At 42.6% G+C, this 10,000-nt stretch overlaps 2 protein-coding genes across 2 annotated transcripts in view; both read right to left on the bottom strand.

The window, feature by feature from the left end:
- Positions 1–2,277, bottom strand: part of tmem41ab (transmembrane protein 41ab) — a gene marked incomplete at both ends in the record, with an annotated part of 15,914 nt that extends 13,637 nt beyond the window's left edge. Inside the window, one exon of the mRNA XM_083651240.1 lies at positions 2,159–2,277. Within this exon, the coding sequence (XP_083507366.1) occupies positions 2,159–2,277 (119 nt within the window). The remainder of the gene's footprint in view (positions 1–2,158) is intronic.
- Positions 2,278–9,993: 7,716 nt separating this feature from the next.
- Positions 9,994–10,000, bottom strand: part of bean1 (brain expressed, associated with NEDD4, 1) — a gene marked incomplete at both ends in the record, with an annotated part of 68,766 nt that continues 68,759 nt past the window's right edge. Inside the window, one exon of the mRNA XM_083650807.1 lies at positions 9,994–10,000. This exon is cut by the window's right edge and continues 429 nt beyond it. Coding sequence (XP_083506933.1) covers positions 9,994–10,000 — 7 coding nt within the window.

Genomic DNA, 10,000 nt, shown 5'->3' with positions numbered 1-10,000 from the left:
TCAATTTGTGCACTAAGTTATCAATATAAAGTGATGTACCTATTATTACACTACCTGGGTGGTACACAGCGAGTTGTATTTTCAGCTCTATTTTTTTTTTTTTTCAGTAAATGATGTAGAGTATTGCAATATATCGCAATATGTATTGTATTGCAATGTATCGTGACCCATGTATCGTGATACGTATCGTATCATGAGGTCCTTGCCAATACCCAGGGCTACAGTGGTCAGCCGGTCCATGACAGGGTGAAGACAGAGAATCACTCATTCACTCCTTTGTGAAGTGGACATGTCAAGCATGTGAGACTGTGACAAAGCTGGTAGACATCTCCTAATGTGATTTATTGATGTTAAAAATTCTACAGATTGCACCTTTAATATGGGCCCTTAGATGTCTACTGTTATTGCATGCAGTGGCGGACTGCATAATCGGGCACGTCGGGCAAATGCCCGTGGCCTGGCCTGGCCTGGCCTGGCAAAAAAAAAAAAAAAAAAAGTTTTTTTTTTTTTTTTTTTTTTTTTTTGCAGGCCAGGCCAGGCCACTCACTGAACAGCAGGCCAGGCGCCGCCTACTGGTTTACTAGTGGTTTTATTACTTTATTCAGGTTTAAAGTGGGTGCATCTCATTGTAAAATTGGACTTGGCCCAAATTGGGCTTCAAACGGCCCAAATCGGGCTTCAAACAGCCCAAATCTGGCTTTAAACGACCCAAATCTGGCTTCAAACGGCCCAAATTGGGCTTCAAACGCCCCAAATTTTTCGGCGCCGCCCTTCGGACGCCGGCATGCGCGTCGGCCCGTATCGGCCTGGCCTGCTTGATATCTAATGCCCGGCCTGAATTATGATCCCAGTCCGCCCCTGATTGCATGTGCTTATTATCTGATATAATGGCATGTTGGCTATTTAAAATACAGCTAAGTAAATAATAATAATAATAAAAGTAGTGAGGGTTGAGTAGTAAATGTGGGGGTTGAGTAGTAAACAGAATACTTATAACAGTGTGACATTATTCTAGATAAAAAAAAAATGCAAACTATTACTTAAAATGTAATGTATTATAATTTACATAATGAATACATAAAGACAAATTCCATCTGGAGCAATAAAGGGTTCATTCATTCATAATCATAATGAACAATTTGAGGACTCTTTCGCTCTTTGAATGCTATAGCCTACATGTATATGACTTACTTGTTCATATCTGTGTCCTATCCAACCTTTATAATGTTACCTCATACAGTATGGCAAAATTAATCTGAAAGTTAACTGAAAGTAATCAGAATAGGCGACATTACTGAATTTGGGTAGTGCCCTGGATTAGGGGGCTGATTACAATTTTGATCAGTTACCAGTATCAGTAATTGGTGGAAGTTATTTAGTGTGTGTGTGTGTGTGTGTGTGTGTGTGTGTGTGTGTGTGTGTGTGTGTGTGTGTGTGTGTGTGTGTGTGTGTGTGCGTGTGCGTGTGTGTGTGTGTGTGTGTGTGTGTGTGTGTGTGTGTGTGTGTGTGTGTGTGTGCGTGTGTGCGTGTGTGCGTGTGTGTGTGTGTGTGTGTGTGTGTGTGTGTGTGTGTTTTGAAAGGGGGCGGGGCCGGGTGTCATGCCGAGTTTTGCACCCCCGCCGAGAATTGTATTGTAATGATTTATACGGAAACTTAACTGTTTAAAAATGATATAATTGTCGTCTGGGTAGACGTGATCTCCAAGCCAGGGGGTCTGTCCTGGCTCATGGAGACCGACTTTGATGCATTAGATCCGCATGGAGGTGACTTCCATGCTTGGGGCTCTCTTCTGGCTATGGAAGCCGACTTTGGTGCTTAAAATCCGGGTACAGATGACCTCGAGACCTGGGGATCTCTCCTGGCTTTATGGAGGGGGGTGCAAATCTCGGCAGTTTGTACCTGCCGAGATTTGCATCTCTGTTTTTAAGTTAAAACAGTCCCAAAATGTGGTGGGGGTGCAATTCTCGGCGGGGGTGCAAAACTCGGCATGACACCGGGGAACAACACGTCCTAACTATCACCGTGTGCCATGACCATCTGACATGAACGCTAGGCTACTTTCTGAACTGTTTGCCCCTAAAGTAAAGTAGGCATTATGGTTCAGTCAGTTAGCCTGTTTATTATTCTGCCTGTACTCCCGGACCCCCGGCGGTCCTACCTGTACTCCCGGACCCCCGGCTCGTCCCCGGCCGGTCCCGGGGGCAGATAGGCGGACAGCAGGTAGAGGTAGAAAGTCGCCGCCGCCACAACGGCGAACAGTCCCGTTAACGAGTGCATGTTCCTCCCCGGTCAAACAGTCCCGGGCGGCTCTCGGTGGAGGAGGGAGGAGAAGTCGCTCGCTACTGTAGGTGTTGTTTACGGTTCAGTTAACTTGACATCTACACCGAGAAATGACGCTGTCGCCCCCGAGCAGCAGGCGACATCATGCTGGATCTGACTTGGACAGACAGATCACATGTCAATCCGCTGAGCTCTGACAGCTCTCTCCCTCTCTCTCTCTGGCGTTGTTGTTGTTTGTTGTCCCGTTTAGATATAAACCAAGCATGTTATTTCAAATTCAACCAATTATGAATTTAGGAATTATTATGTGTGAATGCTGTGTATTTTCAAGTCGTAGGCTACTGGCATGCATCGGCCACTAGAGGTCAGTGTGGTAAAGGCCACCATCCTGAGAAACAGATCTGACTTCAACTGTGGTTCTATTCTGTGTGACAACAACATGCTCATAGTGTTGCAGCTCCCTCTGGTGGGTAATGGTGAAATTCTATGACTTTGTATTACGTTGTGTCATGAGAGAGAGAGACAGACAGAGAGAGAGAGAGACAGAGAGAGATAAACAGAGACAGACAGATATAGATAGATAATTAATTAGCCTATCTATCTATCTATCTATTTATCTAGAGCTGAAGAGAGAGTGAGAATGACAGACATACATGGAAGTTATGTAGGCTATGTCTATTATTAGACCACAAATTCACATAACACATTTTAAATGGTTGAAAATGCCATGAAAAATGTGTCTGAAAAACGCTTGGCCTCTTCTCTCTTATTATGTCAATGTCCCACTGAACACCTACAACATCTTCATGTTGGCCCCCTGTGTTACTCTTAACTGCACTGTTGCTTTTGCACACAGAAAATGTCTCACGAAAAATAAACCCACAGAAGTCAATGGGAAAAAGACATTTTATTCCACGTTTTGGCATTCAATATCTCTAAAATGTGGAGGATCTAGTCTGTAAAGGTGTTTACTACCATTCAAAAAAGGCCTACTACAATTTGTTTGAAATATTTTGGCAACCATCAACGATTTTCTAGGAGTAGGTGTCACATTTAACAAATAATGGATTTAATTTCTCGACTATTGCAAAGTAAATTCTGATTTTTTTTTTAGACCAACTTTATCCAGGACTCTACAATATACATTAGGCTATACGGCATCATGTACTGTATGTGTGTCTCCAACATGTCCTCATACTGAAACAGAATAAGTCCATTTACAATGACTCCCAAAGCGACCAATGTTGTCATTGTTCTTGTGAGGACGGGCTGTGTGTTTCCCCTGTCATCCAATCCATCTTGTCTGCACATGCGAGGACCTGTCACGTCTTATTCTGCACCCCGCGTGTGCCGTCGTGTGTCACGTCTTATTCTGCACCCCGCGTGTGCCGTCGTGTGTCACGTCTTATTCTGCACCCCGCGTGTGCCGTCGTGTGTCACGTCTTATTCTGCACCCCGCGTGTGCCGTCGTGTGTCACGTCTTATTCTGCACCCCGCGTGTGCCGTCGTGTGTCACGTCTTATTCTGCACCCCGCGTGTGCCGTCGTGTGTCACGTCTTATTCTGCACCCCGCGTGTGCCGTCGTGTGTAACCGTCTTGAAATGTGTGTCAGTGCCAATTAGCCCAGTCAACTTCCTTGTTCGCTCCATGAACTTGTCTGAAAAGAGTGATTCCTATTCTAATTATACTCATCTCTAAAAAATCAATCAACACTGACAGAAATGCCACCAAATGACTAATTAGCCTGCTGCCAAGGCTCGCCTAAATTTACTTTCAAGTCCAATCAATTGTGTAAGTGTGAGGTTTCTTCAATTACTGGGAAATGATCCCAGGGGAGCAGCTGAGAACCAGTGCTGCTTCATTAGCAGAGGGGACTGCTGTTTGTGTGTACATTTTGAATTGACTGGATTGAAAGTGAATTAACGGTTCTGACCAGTGTTGGGGGTAACTCATTACAAAAGTAACATATTACATGTAATATATTACTTTTAGCAGTAACTCTCAGTAATATAACTTATTACTTAGAGGATTTCAGTAATATCATACCAGTTACTTTGTCAAGTAACTCAAGTTACAAATTGAGTTATTTTTTTTTAAATCAAAGCACATATTTAAAAAAAGATACAATCATTTCCTAATCAAACTGTGAGTTTTTATGCAAATAACCACTATAGATGACAATAACAAAGGAAAAGAATAACATTTAGAATTTTGGACGGTTTACACTGACTTCAAGGCGGTTGAAATTATTTTTCGGGATGGTTCCGATGTTCTGCTACTGCTGTTGTTTTGGTAAAAGTAATGCAAAAGTAGTGTAGTAAGTAACGACTTACTCTACACAGACAGTAATATTGTGAAGTAACTTATTACTTTCAAATGAAAGTAACTAGTAATATGTAGTATATTACATTTTGAAAGTAACTTGCCCAACACTGGTTCTGACACCTCAACTCTGAGAGAAAGAGAGGGGGAGAGGGAGAGAGAGAGAGAGAGCAGAAATGGAAGGGAGAGAGAAGACAGAAGAAGACAACTGAAGATCAGATACACACAGAGACTAAAGACTGAGTCATTTAAAAAGCAGAAACAGGTGACTATACAGATCACAGAGGACCATTAAAGTTGCCTCAATTTTTCCATCACGATATGAACCTGGACTATATGCAAGGCAAGGGGAACAACAAACTAAAGTGTTGTGCTGTTCACTCATCTAATAGCTGCCGACAGATTTCCAAGACAACAGCTTGAAACAGTAACGCTTAATTTATGCTTTGCCGCGCGACTCTTTTGAAACTGTTTCTTGACACTTTTTTCTGTCTCTTTCTGACAGATCAAGAGACAGAAAAACAGTGTCAAGAGACAGATATGAAGGCAGAAAGTTTCTGACTTCATATCTGTTGAGACGGCTTCAAAAGTGTCACGCGACAAAGCATAAATTAAGCTTAACATGTTCTTGTTCTTTCTTCTTCTCCTTTTGTTTTACCCCCGCCCTCATTTTAAATTTGTCTGCAAAAATTAACGAGAAGATCTTCCACACAGCATCTTTGTCAAATCAACACAGCAAACCAACAGAACCGTGAAACAACAATACATTTGACAGTGGAAAGCTCTGGATTAGTTGCATTGCAATTATCTTAATATGGCTACAATGTTCAAGCTAACAGTCTGAGGGCAATTAGGCACATATTTTAACTAGAAAAACAATGCAATACTCAAACATCTCAACTATAAGCAATTAGCATTTCAAAAGGATCATTTCACACAGACGAATTAAGGGACAAAACTCAACTAACAAAAAGCCCTAATTGGAGGAATTAAAAGTTTCCAGCATTGAGATCAGTGTGTTTTTGTATTGATGTCATGTGACATGACATGACATGACATGGCATGACATGACATGACATGACATGGCATGACATGACATGACATGACTTCACATGTCATCACTGTCCCAGTCTGAATCAGGCCTTCATGTCATTACAAACATCAGTTCACTAAAAGGAACTCCGACTCAGCACATTTGACATGCATCCCTCCACGAGACAGCACTCCCTTTAACTCATTTTGGGTTTCACAAAATGGCGAAAAATAGAATAAACATGTCTACCTTTTGTTTCCACCTTACCTTTTTCTTAGGTGAAATAGCCTCATTTTTCATAAACTTTTGCATTTCTTTTTGATCACACCTGCACAACGTATTCATTTTCACCCCTTCTTGTGGTATTTCTTCATCACTGCAAATAAACGTAAACTAAAAACTACACACATTACTGTAACATGGATAGTTACGGTCCCCATTTATGATTGGCTGAGTGACGTTGCTTGGCAGAATAACACTGTGACATTTAATTAGGCTATTTATTCAAATGAAAAATTGAACATTTGTATTGTTATTGATTACAATGATGTGTTATATAACAGCAAGAAGCCACTCAAGGACCTGCTTTACCCTAGTTATTTTATGGTAAAGCAGTAGCCTAAACCGCCTTGAGTGGCTCCTTCCTAAACGGCAATCAGTGAGGCTACTAACAGGGCTAAGTGTCTCCAGGAAAACCATTATTCAAACACTGCTAAGCTACTCCCGTTCTTTTGAAGGGGAACAGAATGAAGGAATTAGGTAACACAGGATAGAGGGCTTTCATTTCTGGCAGCCATATTGGAGGTCCTCAGCTAACAATAGAGAGCCAAATTCACGCCAACTTCCCGTTTACGCGTTTTTTTCCATAGACATTTGGTAAAATGCTTGTAAGAATAGTTTTACTTGGTCAAACCAAGCGATTCAGCTATATAGAATCAGGAGAGTCCATAGAACATTTCACTCATTTCAAAATTGCGGGTTAAAAACAAGTTAAAATAAAAATAGACATTTTGTTTTTAAGTTTCGGTCCGAGTAAAATGTTCTATGGTCTCTCTTGATTACAAATATAGCTGAAACGCTTTGTTTGATAAAGTAAACATAATATAAGTATTTAAGAAATGTCTAAGGACAAAAGAATGGTGGATGAAATCTCTTGGTACGTATGCCTAAACCGGAAGTGGCCGTGACTTTGGCTCTATAGTTTTGAACAGCTAGTACTTAGGCTACTTGGCGGCCTCAACCAAACTAAATAGACATGGTTAATCTGTGCTGTTTTCAGAAATTGATAGGCTACTTTCACCACTGATACATCAATTTTGTGTTTAGATGGCAGCTTGTTAATTAGGCCTATTACTGTCCCACTGTTAACACATCTGCTTTGCATGCTAGCTAATATTTCTAGTAGAAGCTAGCATTAGAAGTGGTTCGTAGCTCCATGTTAACGTTCATTTAGGGTTATGAATATAACCCCGGTTCTATGAGTAATATCTATAGTGAAACTTTTAGCGATGGGTGACATCTCATGTTACTCCTGACCAGATCTCACTTACACCAATGTTACTGGCTGGTGAAGCGTATCACTCCATGCACCAGGGGGAGTGGCCCCCACTATAAAAAAAAACAAAAAAACAAAAATGCGAGAGTGGCACAGCATTATGATAATCCATCTCTTCTCACCCGCCCCGCAAGAAGGTATTTCTCATAGAACCGGGGTTATATTCATAACCTCAAGTTCTATTTCATAATATCACGCTGAGTGTTTTTCGCTATGGGATGCAGCTGCTCCCGTAGTGCGAGACAAGCTCATCGAGCCTCACCAACTGACCCACAGAGGAGACGGCCTTGTTCCTGCTAAGACTCCAGATCTGGACCACACGTGCCCGGGCGCACAGGCCTGAGACGTTTAGCATATAGAATCCAACACACAAACACAAAGCAGGCTAACAGTTTGCACCGAAAGCCCAAGCTTGCAGCGTGGAGCAGAGGGTAAGCAAGGCTAGCAGTAAGAAACCAGGGTACCTTCCTTGAGGAGAGTAGCCGAGCTTGCCGAGGATGAAATCGCAGAGTCCGTTTCCAGGAGCAGGTTGCCACGGAAGCGCTGAGACGAAGCAAACGCAAACGGTGGCTCCAGGTGAGTTGCTAACTAGCGTCCAGCGATGGAAGCTAATCCTTCTGTAGACAGGTAAGCTAGCTAGCACCTGGCGCGAGATATGCTTTCAGGGCAAAAAGAGATGAAATAATGCCGTGCCACTGTAGCGCTGTTTTTAATTTAATTTAATTTTTTATAGTGGGGGCCACTCCCCCTGGCACTCGGCGTGATACGCTTCACCAGCCAATCAAATTGGTGTAAGCGAGATATGACATGAGGTGTCATGTGACATGAGGTGTCAACCATAACCAAACACTGAACATAAGATTATGAAATAGAACATCAATTGCTTTACTACATTAGCCTGCTGGCTATTAGCTGGCTAACACTGTCAGATGTTTGTTTTAAGGTTAAGCTGACAATTTTCCAGCTACACATAGTTATTAAATTAGTGACCAGACAAGACAGACAGTCAGACAGACAGACAGACAGACAGACAGACAGTCAGACAGACAGACAGACAGACAGGTGGAGGCATGCTACAGTACATGTGTAGTGTACATTTCCCCAGTGGACAGTGTGTTAAAGTCTACAGTATTTACGTGTATGTGTAACCTCTCTGTTACATCGACCCGACCTCATGGTAGGAAGCTACATTAGGCTGCTGGGGTCTAGTTGCAGTGTTGAAAATACAACCAGAGCCCTTTATAGAAAGAGTTGGGACAAGCTAGTATGACAGGTGCCATGTTGGTCCCCCCATCTTGAGTGATAAGAGAAGTTTGCTGCAAATATTTAGCAATGCCCTCCATAACACATCATTATGCATTATACTCTTCAAAACATCGGCTGGCATAGAATTACAAAGTTAATAGGACTGTGGAGCTAACATCGCTGCCATTCAAAACTGTAATGGCTGAACGTACTCTATCTATGGCTCTGGTATGGCTGAACATACTCTATCTATGGCTCTGGTATGGCTGCTAACATCTCATTGTCTATATACAGCCTGGCTAATTTGTAATGCTGCCTTCAAGTCGGGTTCAGAAGTTCCTACATTACTTAGTTACGAGTTCGGCAAGTATTGTGCATTCAAGTGGTTTTGGTTGTAAATGGCAGCAAAATGAACAAATGAACGAAAACCAAAATTTTCAACTGGTAATTACGAGTTTGCGGGGTCGTTTACGGGCGCTCATCTCGTAAATATTTCCGACATGGCTTGAAGGCAGGCGGCTGAAGTGTTTACTATTTTCTAATCGTTATAATTGATCTAGGGACTCCCCCAGCGAGTCTGGGATTAGAAATGGCAACCATCTCATCACAAAATCACTTCGACCACTAGACCAGCGGTTCTCAAAGTGTGGTCGGGGGCCCCCCAGGTGTCCTTGAGGGGGTTCTAGGGGGTCCGCAAGCAAAAAGGGGAATAATTTATTTTCACTATAATTCCATCCATAAGTAACACAGAAATGTATGACTGTTTTGGTCATGGGTGTCATACGCTTACTGTAATAGAACATGTAAAAGCTACAAAATCTTATCAGATGGGGGACCCTGGGACAACATCTTATCAAATGGGGGGTCTGTGGTCTAATTTGTGTCAGTTTAGGGGTCCTTTACTGAGCAGGTTTGAGAACCACTGCACCGCACTCTGGGCTGCAGGCTATGGAATAGCACATTGCATGGAACGTAACACACAACATGAAACTGGATAAACCACCAATCACGTAGCAGTTAGGCCGATAGGTGCGGATAGTCTACCATGCCGAGAGAAACAAGTGGGGATACTCTGTGTGTGCTTGTGTCTACCTTAACCTACACTACAGGAGACCACATTGATCATGTTTACACTCAAACATCTTTGTACAGTCAAAGTAGTCACCTATATGATGAACAGAGGGTTCGCCTTCTGCATGTAGCATGAATCGCAGATCAGTCCTGATTCAAGAAAGAGCGATTAACAGTCCGAAACCCAGCAAAACACAGAACTAGACAATGTCATCAGATGGCCGAGACGCATTCTTCTTGCCGGGGGGAAGACTCCAGAGATGTCCGGAGACAAACTGCAGTAACCGCCGTCGAACACTAGGGCGTCAGTCTGCTGAGCTGCTGATGTCTGTGAAACCTGACTCGACCTTCTACATGGAAAAGCCTTGGCGACAGTGCAGAAGAAGTGTCCCTTGGTTTCTTACCAAAAGTCATTTTGGGTCCCACCTCATTAAATTCAACTGGGGATGCCAAACAAGTGCAAGTGAAAGGAACGTACACATTTGTTCTACAGG

The sequence above is a fragment of the Poromitra crassiceps genome, assembly GCF_964638095.1.
Source record: "Poromitra crassiceps genome assembly, chromosome: 14".
Taxonomy (NCBI): Eukaryota; Metazoa; Chordata; class Actinopteri; order Beryciformes; family Melamphaidae; genus Poromitra; species Poromitra crassiceps.
Note: the sequence above shows the minus strand (reverse complement) of the source record. Positions and strands in the feature narration are given on the sequence as shown.